We start from the raw sequence: 19,944 nt of genomic DNA on the forward strand, positions 1-19,944 counted from the left end.
GCTGGTGAAGGAAACTGCATGCCTGTGATGCAAAAAGCATGAGGGGGTTTTAATGGTTTCTTGGGAAAATTCATGCTTTATTGTGATTGCAATAAGATTTTGGTTTCAACTTCTCTTCTTCCAGAGTCCCCAGAAGTAGGCAGGCATGGACTAAACTGTTCTGGTGACTTTTGACCTTGAGGTCAGTAGAACAGGAAGGGTAGTTCTGTCTGCAGGTTGCACCTGTGATGCAAAAAGCATGAGGGGGTTTTAATGGTTTCTTGGGAAAATTCATGCTTTATTGTGATTGCAATAAGATTTTGGTTTCAACTTCTCTTCTTCCAGAGTCCCCAGAAGTAGGCAGGCATGGACTAAACTGTTCTGGTGACTTTTGACCTTGAGGTCAGTAGAACAGGAAGGGTAGTTCTGTCTGCAGGTTGCAAGGTTGTTCAGATTGCACCCTCTGCATGCTTTACACTGAAATTAAGGTTTTCTCTCAGCTGGGTTTCTCATAACAGGCTTAATTTGTTTCAAGTCCAACTCTATATTGGGGATTTTATTTTCTTTTCCAATATTAAGTACCTGTAAAGTACTTTGAAGCAATCCAATGGAGACATTTATTTTATTACTAAAGTGGGGAAGGTCATTAAGTGTTTCTGCCCTCCCCCCTGTGCTCTGAGACCACAATAGTCTGGACTCTAATTTGATTAGCTGACTAACCAGACTGCTGTTACTCAAAGAAAAAGCATCTTCTTGAATCTAGATTGGTGGAGATCTCACAGAAAACAATTTTCCAGCTAGGAACAAAATTTCCTGTTGTATGTAAAAATTTTCTTTGTCTGTGCTTTATTTTACCATGGGAGTTAACAATATTGACTTCTTAATTTTGATTTTAATATAGTTTTTTTCATTGGAATATATTCAATAAGCAAATACAATTTTCAATCTTTGTATCAGAAGTCTAAAGTTTTAGCATGAAGCAATGACTGTGCATATATTTCTAGTTATATTCTTGGCACACAAACTGAAATAAAAGAGCCTCAATGTTTTTTAAATACATCTTAATTCAAAGTGCAGCAAATGTATTGGTTTTTTACAAAAGCTGTTTATGAGAATGGATAGGTTGAAGTGCTAGGTTATGAATTCAGCTGTAAATGCAAGGTTGATGGTTAGACTGTTGGAATTACAGATTATTTTTTTATCAGAAAAACTGTAAAGTGTAAGTCTGAGTAAATTTAAATATCAGGAATACTAGTACAGTGTCTTCTCAGTGTGATAAATGAGCTTTGTTATCCCAATTAGGCTCGTTCAGAGCGAACTCTGGTATCTCTGTAACAAGTGTCACCATGTCTATGGGAAATGCCTTCACTTAAAAGAGGGAGAAGGGACAGTCCAGCAGAACCATGAGGCACAATTTCAACTTGTGGCTTGTAAATGCAATCAATTCCTATGAAATATTTATATTCTGAATTTAAGAACAGAGTAGTCTTTGACTATTATCACAGGTGATACACTTAAACAAAAGAAACTGCTAAAAACCCACAGGAATCTGGATTCATTGTTCAGAACTCCTTTGAACCTTTTGTGAAGTTGAAAATAAACAAAATGAAACAAAAAAAACCCCAAACAACAAAACAAACCCCAACCATCCAACCTACCCCCCAAAATACTCTACAACCCAAACCCCAATTTCCTTAGGAGACAGGCACAAAATTCCTTACTGTGAATGAGATGCGTTTGTGCTTTAGGTTTTTTCATGTATTTTTCCCTCCCTTCAGGAATCTTCAGTGTAGATGATATTATGTTGTACTTCAGAACATTGAACAGCAGGCTTCCTTTCCTGTCCTTATAGTTGTTTTGCTATGGATACAATTGCCAAATAAAGCTTCTTTGGGACTCCAAAAAAGTATTGGTTTCAATACTAGCTGATAGATAATAATTAACAAAAGAAATATAAGCATAATGCATCGTGCAGCACTTCTGGCCTGTCCTTAAGATTACAAAATCTGAATCTTATTTTTATGTCAGTCTAGCTTTTTGCATGGCAGCTCAGAGTACTGTTGATGCTAGAATGAAGTTCATGTTTGTGTCCTTTGTTCAAGTTTTCATTAACTTTTCAGATTTCTGTAAGTAATATTTTTATATAGTGCAGACTTCAAATTCTTCAGCTGATTTTCCTAAAGATATGGTGCAGATATTGATCAATGGAATAAAGTTATTGAACAATTAGGAACACCATCAGCAGACTTCATGAAGAAACTACAGCCTACAGTGAGGAATTATGTAGAAAACAGGCCAAAGTATCCTGGTATTAAATTTGAAGAGCTCTTCCCAGACTGGATATTTCCATCAGAATCTGATCGTGACAAGTTAAAAAGTAAGGCGAGGTTTTTTTCTCTCTTTTTTTTTTCTTAAAGATGTTAATTTAAAATGTCTGCAGTGCACTTAATTAAAAAAAAACCCAACAAACTAATAGAAAATGTTTATTGCAATAACTGTCAAGGATTGTTCAGACAAAAAAGAAATGTCAGTGAAATGCCACTGCAACAATGGGCAGCCAGTTAACCATGCAGTAGCATCTTTGAAGGAAAAACTAATTTAATATTAGAGAAATTAGATAGTTACTGTACCAAGATGTATTTTTAAAAATTTATTAGAAATTTTTAGTATGTTTTATGTTCAGTAGTGAGTGCCAAATAAACTGTGACCCATGTGACAACAGAACTGTTCAAAATTGAGGCTGGGTGGTGTCAGATAAAGGGTTTATGTTTTAGATAATAGTAAAGTGACATTTACAGTAAAGGATTGTGACCTCATTTAAAAAAAAAAACGTAACAGCATAGGGAATTTTGCAGTTTGGGCCTGTTTTGACAGTGCTTGGTGATATTTCTGTGTATATGACAAGATGTGGAGCTTTGGTACTACACAGTTGGTTTAAAATCAGTGCACAGTGAGACTCAGCTAACCCTCTAGGATGAAAAGTTAAGCACTCGTGTCACCAGTAAATGGAACTTGTTGAATAGATGCTTAAGAAATCTGTTGCAGTGTGTATCATCTGTTCCCAGTATTCATTTTCTGTTTCAGACATTAAACTCTACAGCTCTTTTACATCTAATGTTCTTTTTCACTTTTACTTTCTAGCCAGTCAAGCTAGAGATTTATTATCAAAAATGCTTGTAGTAGATCCAGACAAGAGAATTTCTGTCGATGAAGCCTTACGTCATCCTTATATTACAGTCTGGTATGATCCAGCTGAAGCAGAAGCTGTAAGTTTGCATTTAAAATAAATTTTAAGATACCAGCTTAATAACTTAAAAGAATACATTAAGTTGTAGTCAAGAGCGTGCTTTGAACTCATTCTTTGGCTAGCAGAAGTCACATAAAAAGCCTTCAGATCAACATTAGGGGCAGAATTGCTTGAACAGCTGCTGGAATAGAATCGGTAGTTTTGAATGTAGCTGTTGATAGTTCCCTTTATTTTATGGAAAGAGTTGCCTGCGTGGTGGTAATCTCGGGCTTTATGAAAAGGGGACTTTCTCTAAGGCCCCATAAAGCCTTAGGATGAGTTTAATTTTAGTTGATGCTTTTAAACACCCTTTCAATGGGAGGTAGGACTTAAAAGCAGATTCTGGAGTTGTAAAATAAATGTAATTTTGAATTATGTAATTGAAATGTAATTATGATGTAATTTTGAAATGTAATTATTCTAGGGAGTAGACTGCCAAAGATAAAGGTAACAAAATGCTAAAAAAATTGTTGGTTTTAGGGTTGTTTTTTTTTTTAGTTGTGATTGGTTGTGTTAATCTCATGTAGTAGATGCACTATAGACCTTCTTTTCTTTGTAGCCTCCACCTCAAATCTATGATGCACAATTGGAAGAAAGAGAACATGCAATTGAAGAATGGAAAGGTAAAAAGTGAGCATGACAAATGACATTTATTGTAATAACTTTTATTATTAATGCATAACTGGCAGTACATGTGTGCTGGATTGTGTAGCTGACTGGAACCCACTATTCCAATTATGCAGTACTGCTTGTGGCAATATCAAAGGAAATCAGTAATAGAAAATATTCTGTTTGGAGTGGGAAAAAAAAAAATATATATATACACATGCATATATGTACGTATATATATATAACATTCTGAAGTTTGTTCAACAAAATGCCACAGCTTTCATTTTTTTCTGAGGATTTTGTTATTGTTAAGTGTTTGTAATCTCAGTCCTTCCAGACTGAGATTATAAACATTTCATTGTACCTTTACACATATATAAATTGTATACAAATTCTCTGTGATCTTACAGTGGGTTTTTTGTCTCTTCTCTCATTCCTCCCACCTTTCTCTCTTAAGAATTAATATACAAAGAAGTAATGGATTGGGAAGAAAGGAGCAAGAATGGTGTGGTAAAAGATCAGCCCTCAGGTTAGTCATTGTTTCAGTAGTTCTCCTGTAACTGTGACACATAGTGCTGATCTGTTGCACTAGTGAATGAAGAAATCCTGCTTAATAATCCAGGTAGGCAAAAGTTTTGTTGTTCAAGACTCTTGATTCTGATTAACCGTTGGAGATCCATGTGCAGTAGTTTTTTCATGGTTATGAAGTAAGTTTTAGGAAGACTTCAGAAGTCTTGTGTGTGCAGCACCCTGAGCTGACTTCTCCCCGAAGGGCTCAGTCATCAAATGAAATGATACCACATTACATCCATCACCTGCTGCTTTGATATCTTTTATGCTGAATGCTTGTTTTGTGGCTCTGCATGTGTGAGTCCCTCTCATGCAGGGTTAAACATCATTAGAGCTCATTTAAAATAGTGCAAAATATTTATGCCCACGATTGAATCCTTGGTGTTGTCTTATTATTCAATAAGTGGAATATTGTACTGTCTTTTATTAACTGTAACTGTTAGATTTCTTGAAGCTCAGGTCACTGTTCACATTATACATTGCTTCTCCACCCCACTTTCTTCCTAGAGACAGAGAAAAATAAAAATCTCTTTTCTTAATGTTCACCTCAGGTTTTGGGTACTAGGGACCTTAGTTCTTGCTTTTGTACTGTTTATTAGTACAATTTTTTGTACTAATTATTATTCATTTTATTATATAAACAAATTATTATTTATTTTCCAAGAATTTCTGTGGGGACAGTGATCCTCAAAGCCTAGAAGTGTGGTTATTTGTACCTGCAATATTGTCTTGCCTCAGATTTTATTATGTTTGGTTTACTTAGCACAGATGCAGCAGTGAATAGCAACACCAGTCCTTCCCAGTCATCATCTATCAATGACATTTCATCCATGTCAACAGAGCAAACATTGGCCTCAGATACAGACAGCAGCCTCGATGCCTTGACAGGACCCCTTGAAGGATGTCGATGATCAGCCAGGATTGCAGACTTGACTTTGGAAAAGAACTCTTGCTTCCATTGGGCCTGAATTGCTTGTAAGTTAATGGAACCGAGTAGAAAAACTCCATATTCTGCATGTTCTGCTAAAGTAATGCCTGACTTTTATTTTGTTTTTTACTCAGTTGTGATGAAATTGCCTGCTTAATGTTGTAGAATGAAAGCAAATCAATTTCTAAAGGAAAAAAAAATTAAATTTAGACACTATTTTAGGCTTTTCTTTGTTTCAGCCTATTTCAGGTGAGCAGTTATAATAGACTTGTAGCCAATAACTCCTCATAAGTGGGTTCATGAATCTTCAGTCCCAACTGGCAGGCTTCTGTGACACAATGGTTGTTTACATTTTAGTACAGTATTGCCATTAGTAGGTTTTTTGAATGTATAGTCTCTATGAAGTTTGTTTTAACGTGTGACTGTGTCAGTTTGCTTTATTTAACGACTGGAGTGTTGGATGTAAGTGTGAACTCACACGCTGAACGCTCTCAGAACTATGTTTAAAGGGCAGTTATTCTTCCACATAGCACTTTTTTTTTTTTAATTGAGCCCTTTCTGTCTTCATTTTCCCATGATTCTATCTTCTTGTAGAAGAGAGAAACATGAATTTTAAAGAATATAGCCACTACTTTGTATTTCACCTAGGAGTATGTGTTTATAACTTTTTTCAATTTTTTAAATGTGGATGGAAGATACAGTGGCTTAATTAAATCTTAAGGAAGGATGAGTGACTTCTCTGTGAAGCAGTGCCTGTTTAGAAGAGGAGAGAGTGCTAAAATGTTCTGTATTTTCTAGCTTGTGATACTGGTCCTTTAACAAAAAAAACAGAAAAGGAAATTATATCTGTGCTACTCTTCAGTCATTGCAAACTCTGATAAAAGGAGAGATGAATTGGAGAGACTCGCAGCCTCAAAAAGAGCTGCATAAATGTTTTCCATTTTTTTTAATGGGTCCATTCTTTCTAGCAAGTAATTAAAGAACTGAAAATATAGTACTTTTGAGTCACTTGTAAATTAAGTATTTAGTTAACAGAACTTAGCTCTACTCCCGCATTAGGAAAACATCTCTATTTGTGTGGGGGGGGAGGAAAACATACTTAATACATATTTTTTTAAATAGATAAAAGGAAGGAGGAGGAGATTATTTGCTGTTTCAATACAGGCTTATCAATACAGTTTCCAGAATCATATAATACAAACATTGCCTGTTACATTGCACGATATGTTGAATTAGAAAATGTGTTTGCAGCGGAGTAGGGCTTAAATCGCTTCATACTACACACTTGTGAATTTGTGCACGTTCACTTTGGAGTGCACAAGTGTGAAATTTTGCTAAAGGAACTCGTGTGTGTGCATGTGTGTGAGATTAAACTATATCAGAGTAATAGAGATATACAAGATGAGGTGAAACACCACTTTCGTAAAGGCACTATCTTTAGCTGTTGATCCAGATACTCTTGACTTGAATATATAAATAGAACTTATAAGTTCAGCAGCTCTTGCATTACTGACATATTTATCTTGTAAAAGAAAATTGTCCATTGTTTCTGACCTCACGATTTAAAAAGCAGCAATTTCTCTTTATGCAAACATTGCTTTTATATTAAAATTTTACCCTGTTTTAAATAGCTTAATTTCCTGTAGCAAAAATAATAAGGTTTTACTGTCCCAGAAGGTTAAAAAAAAAACCCAAAACAAAAACATTGAGTACTTAATATGATGTCAACTTCAGAATTGGCATCTGGAATCTTGGATTTTTAAAATTCTGTTTAACTGAATTGCAGGATATTGGGGCTTGGTTTTTTCCTAGTAGATTGTTTTTAAACCTATGGATACCTTAGTTTATCTTTGGATACTGACAGTATATGTGAAATACTTTTCCTACATTTTTGTCACTGGAAAAACATTTTAAAAATACCTATTTACCATATAGCAGAACACTACAGGTTGCTGTTGTTCTGCATTTTTAAAAATCCTTGTTATTTGTGTAAGTTACTATTACTGGAGGCACCTATTCAAAATGAACATTAGTGATTCACTATGGAAGTAATCTGATGAGTTTCATTTTTCAAGATTTTTATCTTTTCCAACTGAAGTTGCACTCTGCTATGTTCATATGAACAGTTAATGCTTTAGAGGACTTAAGGCAACAAAGATTTTTTTGTGGGGGTTTTTTTTTCATGTGTTTTGGATATTTGCAGAGTTGACTTTTTCCTATTGGACTTGGGCTGCTCAGAACAAGGTGGGGTTGGACCAGATGACCTCCAGGTTTCTTCCAACCTAAATTATTCTGTGATTCACAGTGTCTTTTAACGTTATTTTTTTAACACAACTGTCCTATCTCCATGATTTGAATTGATATCTGACCTTCTAGTACATACTGTTAACTTAAATATGTACTCTTGGAACAAAAAAATTCCTGAGATTAACTGAGTTTATTTGAAAATCTTGTAGGAAAAGCTGTCTCATACCTTATTTTTTTTTTAATGCCTTCTTGCTGTGGCATACACTGAAGCTTCAAAATTTTACAGAAACGTTGCTACCTTCAGAGCATGCATGAAATGTCTGTGAAAATTGTGAGTTTTGATTCCAGTATAATTCAAAACCAAATTGCTAATAACCTGGATGAACATCGATCTCAAGAATGCACATATATACAGATTATATTCAGAAAAAAGCATGCAGAGTAGATGCATGCCAAAGTTCCCACGCTGTTTCAGTGTGCACATATAGACTAGAAATACACTGCATGCAGATTATATACATATAGTCGTATTCCTGACTGCAGGTTAAGTTCAGTGCCACATTTGTGAAATGGTTGTCAATGCTGTGAGAACCTCATCGTTGATGGGAGAAAAAAAAAAAAATGCACATGTAACTTGACAAGGGTTTAAAAGTTTAGAGTTTGGTGTGCAATATAATCACTCTTATTCCTAATATTAAAATCATGTATGTAAAGTGATGCAATTGACCTTTTTTTTTTTTTTTTTGCACTTTGGCATTTATAAATATTTATATGTATTTAAAGATTAAGAATATGTGAGTGTGTGTATACATATATATTAAAAAAAAAACAAACCTGCTCAGTTTTGTAAACATGAATGTTACTTTTTCTTTATGAGAGACTTTGTATAGTGTTAACACTACTGCAGTATACATAAATGATTTATGAAATATGACTAAAATAAGTGGTGGTCAACATAGATACAATCTGTAATCTTAACTGCTCACCTGAAAAAAAAAAGAGAAGGATCTATAACTATCAATCAGGTTATTTACCAGAAACATTGTGTTAAATATATGAACACTGAGTAGCTGAATGGCATTGCAGAAATGGAGTATGTTTTAAACAGTTCATTTCATCTGTGCTCATATCATTTTTCCTCAAAAAAAACTCCAAAAACTTAGAAAGAGAAGCTTGGCATTTTGAAATCTGGATAAGCAGCCTGTAAATGTGCTTTGAGGAAATACCATGATATGACAAGTCTGGTTTTTTATTGTAAAAGACGAGAAATTAATGTCAAAATTAAGGCTTTGTCTGCATGGATCATAGAAAATAAACTAGTCTAATGACTGGAAACTAGTGTTTGCAAACAACCTTTGGAGTTTTGTAATGTTTCTAGTAAGGGTTTGCATTTCCTTGTCAAAATAATGAAAAATAAACTCAACCTTAACTAGAAATTAACTAGTTGGTTGGTAAGTTTCAAAAACTGTTAGGAACCAGAGGGCTCTTGGGGTTTTCTTTGTCTTTTTTAAATCCTAACAGCATATGTGTTTATTCAAAATTATTTAAAAAAAAAAACCCCAAACAAACTGATTCCATATGTTTACTTCTTCTTTCCTAAAGGAAGGACTTGAAATGCTAAATCCATTTCCTTTTTAGATCTGATTGTATTTGACTTAAAAATTATAATTTTAAGAATGAAGTGGAATTTAGACACTTAAAATGCAACTGACATACCAGGTCTCCATGAACCGAGTGGATGACCTTTCTTGTGGCAGAAGTGCAGTCCTCTAGTTCGGTGTGTGCTGGAAGTTGAGACCTTAAAGTGCAGACAAATCTTTACTGAAGATCATGCTGTTTTGGAGTACGGGTTCAGTCTTGCAGCAATACAGTTTGTGTGGAGTGTTTCATTTGAATTGTGGCACTTGAAATGGAAGTGCTTTCAGTGTGATGGGGGTAAATGCTGAACAGCCCTTGTCTGTATATTCTACATATGTCACATGGATTCTATCAGGGCTTGATGCTAAACTTAGTGATACCATATACTGGGAACCAAATCCTTTCCTGGGATGTGTGTTGTGTAATTCCTGCTCAAAACTGGTTTTGATTCAGGGACACGTGCACCCAGATGCAGAATTTGGACTTGAGTTCCTATAGATGAATCTAGTGATTTCTTTGTTTTTCCAGAGTGTCTCTGATTATTATTATTTTTTTTAACATGTTGAAATATGACAGGAAAAAATGTATTCTGGCTCATTATTTTACATATATTTTAGATTGTCTATTACATGAGTGATAGTGATATTCTAAAAGCTTATTACACAACTTATCAAATGGGTTTTATTTTTTGCCCGCTCTGCATGCTAAAAATGTCTGGAGCTAAACTAATGTTTCAGGTAAACCATCTTTTCTCATATTAGTGTTGGAGGAAAGTGGAGCGATAACCGTCGTTTCTGTTTGTGTTCTATAAAATGACTATTTTTGTAGCGAAAATTTTAGCTGATGGATTTCGATCCCACAGTGTTGCTTTGTGGATATAAATTTACCTGGGTCCGCTATTTCAAACAGTATATGTATAAAAAGTCCAGTATGAAATTAAACTAATAAAGTGCACTCTTCTGCAGTTTGTTATTGAAAATATGGCAAATTATTTTGGTCCAAATATTCAAAACAAATAGAGAAAATACATTTGACTATTTTCAGTTTTTAATCCTTGATGTCGCTGCTTATTTTTTTGAAAAGGTGCTTGCAGTTTTGCACAAAAGAAATCAACTTTATTAATTGCTGGGTTTGAAGCACTTTAGGATTCTTCTAAATACAACCAGTCTATGTTGTAAAAAGGAATGACAGAGAAAAATTTAAATTTTGGTTGGAATCTTTACTATCCTGATAGGTTTGATCAGCGTGTTATTTTAAATATAAACCTGTTTTCAGAGATTTTAAATTGGAATTTATTTTTTTTAAAAGGGCTGAAATTTAACACATGGTAAGAGATCATTTGAGAAATATCTTGTACTCAAATGCCTGTGGGGTGACTTGAATGGCAGACTATCTAGCCATCTGTTATATAAAGATACAACAATGTCTGTTCCTGTAGTGAGGTCAGCTAGCTAGGATTCTTTTTCTTAAACAAAAAACTTTTTATTAACTTTTTGGCTATGCATCATAAGGTGGTTCTGTATGCTGTGGTGAGGCCAGAACATCTGCACATTGGGACTCCACTGCAATAGATGCTCTGTGAATACCACAGGAAGATGCTGTCCCTGCTCTGAAATACCAGCCCGAAACCCTGACACTTCCCAGGGTGTACTTCACAAGTACACGTGTGTTTGTTCCCCAGCCTGGATCTGTAGTTCAGCACTCCATAGTTTCTTAGTTTAGCAAAAGCAGAGAGAAAGCAGTTGGGTAAGAGCAACATTTTGTGTTCACTGCCTGAAACAGTTGTATTTGTTACTGCTAACAAAGCTGATTTAATACCCGTGAGCATGTGCTATTGTACTGTCTTCTAATGGGGAAAACCTTTTGTGAAAAACCAAGTGTGTCACTGACTTTTTCTATGAATTGAGACGCTTCAATTGGTGCTAATTTTTAAAAAAAGAAAATGTAACAGATGTTTAGCAGTGTATTTGTCTGTTTTTGATACCTAGATTTTCTTAAATGGTGGCAATCCAAACTTTATAAAATTACTAATGTGCATTTGCAGCTTGCATCGGATTCCCAGATTTTCCTAAAGTAAAACTTTTCCTAAAGTAAAAAGTTTAAATTTCCTTGGTAGTTACTGCTTCTTTGGAGCTGTTGCTTTCAGGTATGTTATACACTAATAAAATGAACACAATTAGAAAAGGCAGCAATACATAACTATCCCTTTCTTTAAATTACATGACATGTTGGGTTCCCTGGGCGGTTTTAGGAGTTTAGTGTAATGGAGATACCTAGTCAAGAGCAAATCACAGATACCTGCGTGCAGTTAACTCAGTACAGTGAAGCCTTATCTGGTCATTAGGATAGTTTGTAAAGATTATATAAATTTTCATCTATTTTAAAGAGGGAATAACAAATAGAATTAATTAACTGTTTTCATACAAATGGAAATGTTAATTCCAGAGAATATATTCTATAGTGTACTCTAGAACACGTGCTATTAAAGAGTATAGTGGTCACCTTGAGTGATTTGTTACAAAATCCAGTTTTATCTAATGACCCAAAATAAACCCCCTTCAAAAATCACTTCTTTGAGAATTTATTTTGAAATGCCTTTGAGTTTTAACTCCCTTCAGAACGCTTTCTATGTCTTGTTTTGGCCCTCTTTCCCCCTCTTCTGTTTACCAAGTGTCACAAAAAGTAGCATCAAGCCCTATCACTTCTTACAGTGTTCTGATTTTATGGCCTTAATACAAGTTACAGTGTGGTATATAATTTCAGAAGAAAGATGTGTTTTGAAGTCTAATTATATAGATACATGTGGCCTCTTCTGCCTATGAAATTAAGCTTTGATTGTCATATCTCATTCTCGATGCTTGTGCAATAGGAACATGTTCCTTTCAATGCAGTGGCTATTTTGTCTGATGCTGGACTTTGTTTTCAGGATGACTAGAAAGCTTTTTGAGTTGTGTTTTTTTTTTTTAATGGACAGCAGTCATGCTTCCTTGGGTTTTTTTTTGGGGGGGGGTTGGTTTTCTTCAAGGAAACTAGAATTTCATTAGGAAAACTGTCAATAACTAGTTATGAAGTGCTAGTTAAAGCCTTGTTCTAAAGCGTTTTGTTGGGTTTATTTTTTTCCTCCAAAAACCATATCGTAAACCAGTACTAAAGCCACTGTAAAATTACAAATAAATATGTATACTTAAATGATTTGAGCAGTCTGTCTTATTTACTACAGCAGTGTTTTATTTTTCTTGGTTCTTTCTGTGTTGAAGGGGAACATTTTATGTAACCAAAATGATGTATGCTCTTAGTTATCTTACAATATAGTTTCAGTTACCACTTCAGCTTCCAGTCAATCAAAAAGTAAGTGTTGGTACAAAAAATGAATGAAGAACAGCTTTAAGAGATTGATTGGAACTGCTTTCTCCTGATCAATTGGCACATTTGGATGCATCAACAGCACTTGGTTTTACTGACAAGTGTATTTTGAAATTTGTTTGGGTTTTTTTTGTTTTTAAAATTGCAGAAGCTTGCCTGGCAATACTGACTGATCTGTATTTCCATCCATGTGCTTAAACAGTATCATAACCAGATTGTCAATCATCCTGCAAGCTATTGGTTATATATATGTGTGTGTGTGTATATATGTACGTATATAAAAGGACTTCTCTTCACCTTGTACTCAGACAACGTTGTGTTTCATTTTGTTCTCACTGAACAAGACAGAGGGACAGCTAGCTTGAAAAAATAGTTCCATTTTACTTATTTTGAGGAAGAGGTGAGTATTCTTCCAAAGACAGTGATGAGGTTTCCAGGCACTTTGCAAAGCTGTCTGCTCTAACTCCAGGGAAGGTGAAATAAAGTTTAACTGCTACTTTGATCTAATCGCTTTTTCTGGAGGTTTTCTAATATTAAATGAAGGGTTAACATAGCAGCCTTTCTAGATACATGGCTGGGGCTCTCAACCAGACTTTGGTGGTGTAAAAGCTTCACCTGTCACAGTCTGACATAATGTTTACAGCAACATTGCTATTTCTTGTGTGGAGAACTTGAAGTTTTTGCATGGAAGGGGTTGGCGAGGGTGCAGTTACAAATAAAGAGCCTCTGCAGCATGGCCCTGGGCATGGAATAGGGCAGGGCTGCTTCACCCCATGAACCTTGTGGAACAAGACTCTGGTTTTATGATTTGCTTGTGTTTGATGTTAAAACAAGCTGCTCCCTCCTGTCTAGGGAAGAAGAAAAGTATCTGTGCAGTGTCTGCTTATGCATCATCAGCTGTTTTAGTGAGATACTGAGTTATCAAGTAGATGGTCGCTGTGCACTTAATCTTGCTGAAGAGCAAATAATGAACCACATGTTTTTCTTGTATAAAGTATAATTTTAAATTCAGTACAGGTTTATGTATACAGATGCCATTGTTCACGTTAAAGTTCTGCGGTGCATTAACAGCAGTTATTTTCTTAATATTTAACTGTATCTGTGTCCTTAATGCTGTTATCAAAATAGTTAACACATTTCTCGTGTGGAGAGAGGTAGCTCTGAAGAGATAGGAGTGAGGGACTCTACCAATGACAGTGTCAAGACTGATGCTTTCTTATAGGAGTCCTGTAGGGAGGCTAATTATAACCTAGAGGAGCAAATGGCTTTGTAAGAGACCTGCTCCTCCTCCATGAATGAACATCCCTTCATTGCAGAACAGCTCTGGATCCCAGGCACAGGGCCAGGAGCGAGTGCTGGTGGGAACTGGAGGGAGGTGAAAGTGTGTTTGTTGTCTCATTGTCTGTCTGTGTTTGTCTCTAACTGAAACAGCTGACTTTGGGACGCAGGTAAAAGCTCAGCACTCTTCCAGCCCGTGTAATACATGTGTGACTTCTGGGGTGGCTGATAAAACACACTGCAACAAGCATGAGAGCCCTTGGTTAAAAACAGCCGGACACTGAGGCATTTAGAGCATCAGTACAAGACTCGAGGTCGGCCAAAAAACACCCGTGTGCTTCCCCAGCATGCTGCATGGGCTGGCTTGGGAGTTGGTAGGGCAGAGTGTCTGAAGGATGTTTCCAGGGGTAAGGGAAGGCATGCCTGGTGTGAGCAGGGCGGTGCAGAGCTCCTGGAGTTGAGGGATCCCAACGAGCCTGGTTTTTACTGTTGGATTCCTTATTTCATCTCTAAAATGGGGGTAACATGCTGAAATCAGGATGTGGCCCTCAATATCAAACTAAACACGCTCCTGTTTATTTCCATCTGTTAATTCCCCCGAAGGTTTCAAAAAACTCTTCCATTTCTTTTTGGAGCATTTCATTTCTTCTCTCAGCATCTTCCTTTGCTCTCTCTGCATTTCGCATTTTCATCTCCACGAGGCTGTACCGCTTACGCTGCTGTCCCAGTTTTGAATGCGTATCCTTGATCTCCGACTGCAGCTCTCTGTTCCGCTGCTCCAGGCTGGTGGAGAGACCCATATTATAAATTACAAGATTTTGCCCCCCCCTTTCTTAATAAAGCTACAGGGTTTTTTTTTTTTTTAAAGCTAGCCTTTTTTCATGTCTGTTCCCATAAATACAAGTGTTGGCATCTCCAATACTGTTCTGATTTATGGTGTTAGATATTAAAATAAAAGCTGCAATTTTTAGTTATCTTAATTTACAATAAATATAAATAACTGTGTGGCCAAAGGAGTCAGTTTTTGGGTTTGGGTTTTTTTTTTTGCTAGTGGAATACTACAGTAGTCTAACAACAAATGGCAATGCAACGTATTTTAGGAAACACTGAGGATTCTGCTTATTGCAGTTCCTTTGAACTTCAAGGGAAAACATAAGCAGAACACAGCAAAGAGATGTAAAAGAAGAGAAAAAAAACAACCAACAGCCTAGGAATAGCCCCTTTTACTGAGAAGAAATTGATGAATACTTCTCTTCAAGAAATTCAAGATTAAATGTTGGGGTTTTTTTCTTTATACAATGTTCAAGGCAAAGGGTAATTCAACATTCCCCACTTGCCATCTGTTGCAGTGATGCATGTTGAGGTATTTTATGATTTAATCAAATGGTCAGTTTGCACAAAATACTTATAACTAATAAGCAATAGAGTATTTAAAATGTTCATCCCTTTTAACTACACAATAGAATAGCAGCACTGTTTGGAAATAGAGCCTGCAAATGTTTCTGCTTTTTTTTTTTTTTCTTGATAACAAGCTCTGGGTAAATCTCTATTCAATTTCTAATCTTGGAAATTGGGAAAATACTTACAGACACTTTCCTCTGAGTCTTTAAAATTCATGACTTGCAATTTGTAAAGAATAATGACTTACTGCTACCGCTGCTGAGAAGCCTGCGCATTTTTCCCTAGAGAAAAGCTTAATATTGGATTAAGGCAAAAGAGAAAAATACACAATAGACCAGAGGATTTTCAGAAGCTGTGCGCAGCCCTGCAAAAAAAAAATCTTATGGATGTTCTGGAGTTTCTCAAGCACCTCCCATGAAAATGAATTCAAATAACTCTGAATAATCGCTGACCTAATCCCGTAATGCGGGATCCTGGGTGACATTCGCAGGGGCACGCAGCAGCGTTGACTGCAGCAGCATCCGCAGACCCTGCTCGCAGATAAGGACCCCGCAGTAGTTTGTACAGAAGGAAGAGATGCCTTCCCTGAAGACACCTCAGAGTTTTAAAAATATTTTACCTTGCAATCTTCGATTCGTACTCTGCCTTCTGCCTGGACATCAGCATCTTCAGCGTGGCCAGGTGGTGCTGCGGGGAGGTGGGGTTTGCTGGCAAGTCACTGGAGGAAGCGAAGCTGTTGCTGTTGTCCACTGGGACGTGTCCTGAGTTTTCCTGATCTCCCAAAACATGACTTACAGCTGTGTTGGTTTCTTGGGAGTCTTCTGGGTGGGCAAGTCTTGTCAAATATCTTGAGGGAGGATTTTCCTCAAACATGGTGTAGCTGCAGGAGGCTGCTGAGCGTGGCCAGCCAGCACCACCCGTGCCCTCCGGCCGTCGTCACAGACTCAATGCCCTTTCTGGTTTAGAGGAGACCTTGTTTTTGGGTCTGTCTCGCTCTGCCTCATCACAGGCTCTGAGACTTTTCTTCTTCCCCGCAGCTGTTTGAAGCTTTTTCAAATACTTGGAAATAGTCCATTTTGCTGGAGCCTGGATCTTGTTTCAGCTTTGCTGTTTGTACTCAGCGGGTTGAGGTCTCGAGCTGCTGCTCCCGTCTGCTGCCCGCTCGCATTTATTGTCATGGCTGATTTATGCTCATCTCCAGGAGCTCCCACTGCTTTCCTACCCTCGATCCGTTCGATGTGGTTTGACTGACATCTGTGGGTGGCCTATTTGATGGCTGTCCACCCTTGGCTACTTCCCTCCTGGGGTAGGGAGGTGAATTCTGCAGCGCTATCCCAGCCCCAGGGCTGCGCATGGGGAGTAGGGTCCCTGCTTGGCACACTGCAGGGACAGGGCTCCTCGTGTTCCTGCTTCCTCCACATTAGAAAGGAGACGTGTCACATCTGCTTTGGCTGTGCTGTATCCAACCGGTCAGGCGTGAGAAAAATTGTGTGAATGTGAGATGGGTCGTGGTGCCACCTCATCCCGGGTGCATCCCCTGTGTCTGCTTCTGAGAGAGCAAAGGGCAAGGGTGCAAGTGAGGGGGGCCGGCTCCTCTGGCCACAATGTTTGGAGGACAAGAAGCTGGAAGTTAAGGAAAAATAGGCTACTCATCACTTATATTTCATTTCCTCTTGGAGAAACTATTTGATGTGAGTAAATATGGAGTGTTTATTTTAGCTGCCTGTTCTCACAAGCAGAGTGCAGAAATAACTTGATGATAAAAAAGGAAGAGCAAAACAGGCACACAGTTTAAGTGCATATCTCAAAAATAAGAGATGGTTTAAAATAATCTGGCAAATTGTTTCCTCTCCCCAACTCCCACCTGTTCAGTCTCGTGGTCAAAGAAGAGAAAATGAGATCGTTTAAGTGCTGTTGGATTTCTGTAAGTGTTTTATTGGTCTCCTATATGAAAACCACTCCTGGTTTTTGCTTCGCACGTCTGACAAGGCTGGGATGTGTTTGTTCCTTGTTGAAGTTGGGGTGGGGATGTTATTGAGACATGTGCCCCTGTTAACCTGCACACCCTTCAGTAGGAATGAGCAAGCAGGTGAGTGCTTTAGAAACCTAAAGAAGTCCTGGGGTGAGGATTATCTTAAAAAATAAAAATAAGGCTTTTACCTTCTGAGGGGTGAGATGCTGTACTGGAGGAAAGTGGGGAGAAATCCACTAATTTGATTTTGAAGAAGGAAGAAAAATACACTGATTTAAACACCACTGACATGTACAGACACTGCAGTTGCTGCTGACCTCAACTGTTCCTCCAGAAAAAAAGATATTACTGGAGTATTCATGCCAGTGCTTTACATGAGTTCTGTGTCTATTAATAATCTGACAGATGGCTGTAGTTTCTGATGAAGCAGATTCGGTTTCATTGATTAATCTGTTTTCTCCCCACCCCTAAGGAGAGAGGCAGCAGCTGTGCCGACCAGCAGCTGCTATTGCACAACTGGGAGCGTCTCCGGCCACGATTCCCGCAGGCACCTCCGCTCGACCGGTGAGGAAGTGATCCCAGCATTGCTGCCCATCGGGAGGCTGGCAGGGAGCATGTCTGTCACCTCTGCTAAGGCAGGATGGGGAAGTGGGACAGCCACAGGGTCCCTGCTTGAGAGCGGATGGGCTGGGAGGAGTCTGACCTTCGTGGTCCCCTTTGTAGTGATGGTGCTATAATGACACGACGTGGGTGAAATTGAGGAGGTCAGCGGGATATAGGAAATTCTGAGAGCTGTGCTTAGGGTATGTCACCTCTGGTCATGGTCAGCAAGCCAATGTGTTACTGAGCTGGTTCAAGTGGCTCATGTGGGAGATCTTTTAGAGGTGGTAGCTTTTCAGCACACGGGGCCAGGACCTGGGAACAAGCTGCCCTTAGTCACAGAATCACAGAATGGTGGGGGTTGGAAGGGACCTCTGGAGATCATCCAGTCCAACCCCCCTGCCAAAGCAGGCTCCCTCCAACAGGAAAGTGTCCAGGTGGGTTTGGAACATCTCCAGAGATGGAGATTCCACAACCTCTCTGGGCAGCCTGTCCCAGGCCTCTGACACCCTCCCAGTAAATAAGTTTTTCCTTAAGTTTTTATGTGCCTCTAATGCCAGAGCTGCGTGTTGGCTCTGAGACAGCGAGTGGTTCTTTTCTCTTGACACTTGAGCGCTCAAGGAAAGTGTAAACCAGCACCCGGTTGTGGAGCCAAAGGTGCGATGACTGTGGGGAAACCGGACTGTAGCGTGTAGTGCTCCTCTGCTTCAAAGAGTCATGGAATGGTTTGGGTTGGAAGGGACCTTAAAGCTCATCCAGTTCCAGCCCCCCTGCCATCAGCAGGGACACCTTCCACTAGACCAGGTTACTCAAAGCCTCATCCAGCCTGGCCTTAAACACTTCCAGGGAGGAGCAGCCATAGCTTCTCTGGGCAACCTGTTCCAGTGTCTCACCACCCTCACAGTGAAGAATTTCTTCCTAATATCTAATCTAAACCTCCCCTCTTTCAGTTTAGAGCCATTCATCTTCCTTACGCAGCTCAGCACCAACTTAGACACTTGTGTTTGCTCATGCGCTGCTGGGAGGGCTCTGTGGTTTTGGATTTTGCTAATTAACGATGTTATCTTGGAGCTGATGTGCAAAGAAAAGACAATGATAGGTGAAATGAGTCCCCTTCCCAGCTGCCCCTCTCACACGCTCACTTCTAGTGCTGGTGTGGCTTCGGAGCAGCGTCAGTGCTGATGCTGTAACAAACAGGGCCCGAGAAGGACGTGGCTTCTCTGTTTGCTCCTGGAGGTCAGGAGGGTTTGTAGCAGGAACCACAGGAAGAAAAATACTACTCCTCTGGGTTAGAAGCTGACAGTTCCTCCATGACAAGTCATTCGTGCATGAGCTGGGCTGGCAGTGCCAGAGGGGAAAGAGGAAGATGAAAAAGAGGAATAAAAAATTGCACTAAAGGTTGCTGCACAGGAGCCAGCTTCAAGGGTGGGATGAAGGTGAGGGAGCGATGCAAAGGGTCCTGCCACAGAAAATGGTTTCTTCAAGCAGGACACTGCTGTGTTTCCTGTAGTTGGGTGACAGATCCAGGGTACAGAAGGGTTTGTGCATCTCGGGTGGCTTTCTGCAGCATGTGCTAGTACTGACAGCTCCTGATTTCTCAGAAACTGCATCCATCTGATTCTTAGCCAGTCCCATGACACCTCTTTGATAGGGTAGCTGCTGAGCTCCAGGTTAGGAATACAGGCTACATCAGGGCAGCATCAACAGGGTATGACAGCTGGAATCTCATCTACTTTGTGCTTCCTTTCCTAAATTATAACCTGGATCAGGCACAGCACCACATAATGTTGATTTCCTCCCGCCACACCCCTCTGGATTTACATTTATCCATATGCCATGTTCTCCTTTCACCTTCCCCTTGGCTTCTCGGGGAAGACTGCTTGTATGAGTTTCCTGACAATGTAAAGGTCAGCGATGAGGAGCGCTGGGTATTTGTATGTCTCGAGGCAGAGGAAGAGTTCTGTTCCAGATCCTCAGCTTGCAGGGAGTTGGGATGTTTTTGAAAAATTGTTTCTTATTTTGGGCCACTTGGGATGGAGCTTGTGATTCTCTGCGATGACCTCTTCCCTGGAG

The 19,944-nt window shown here is 38.7% G+C and overlaps 1 protein-coding gene across 6 annotated transcripts in view; it reads left to right on the forward strand.

The window, feature by feature from the left end:
- The window catches only part of MAPK9 (mitogen-activated protein kinase 9), a 19,484-nt gene extending 13,912 nt beyond the window's left edge, over nt 1–5,572 (forward strand). For 2 of the 6 annotated variants that reach the window (XM_029083707.1, XM_029083709.1), the window contains exons 7-11: nt 2,174–2,356; nt 3,121–3,245; nt 3,825–3,888; nt 4,332–4,407; nt 5,208–5,355. In XM_029083707.1, the coding sequence (XP_028939540.1) occupies nt 2,174–2,356; nt 3,121–3,245; nt 3,825–3,888; nt 4,332–4,407; nt 5,208–5,355 (596 nt within the window). Of the gene's footprint in view, nt 1–2,173; nt 2,357–3,120; nt 3,246–3,824; nt 3,889–4,331; nt 4,408–5,207 lie in introns of all 6 variants that reach the window. The other 4 variants (XM_010162823.2, XM_010162825.2, XM_010162824.1 and 1 more) reach the window with 3 other exon arrangements.
- The last annotated feature ends 14,372 nt before the right edge of the window (nt 5,573–19,944 follow it).

This window comes from Antrostomus carolinensis, unplaced genomic scaffold, assembly GCF_000700745.2.
Source record: "Antrostomus carolinensis isolate BGI_N321 unplaced genomic scaffold, ASM70074v2 scaffold36142, whole genome shotgun sequence".
NCBI classification, from domain to species: Eukaryota; Metazoa; Chordata; class Aves; order Caprimulgiformes; family Caprimulgidae; genus Antrostomus; species Antrostomus carolinensis.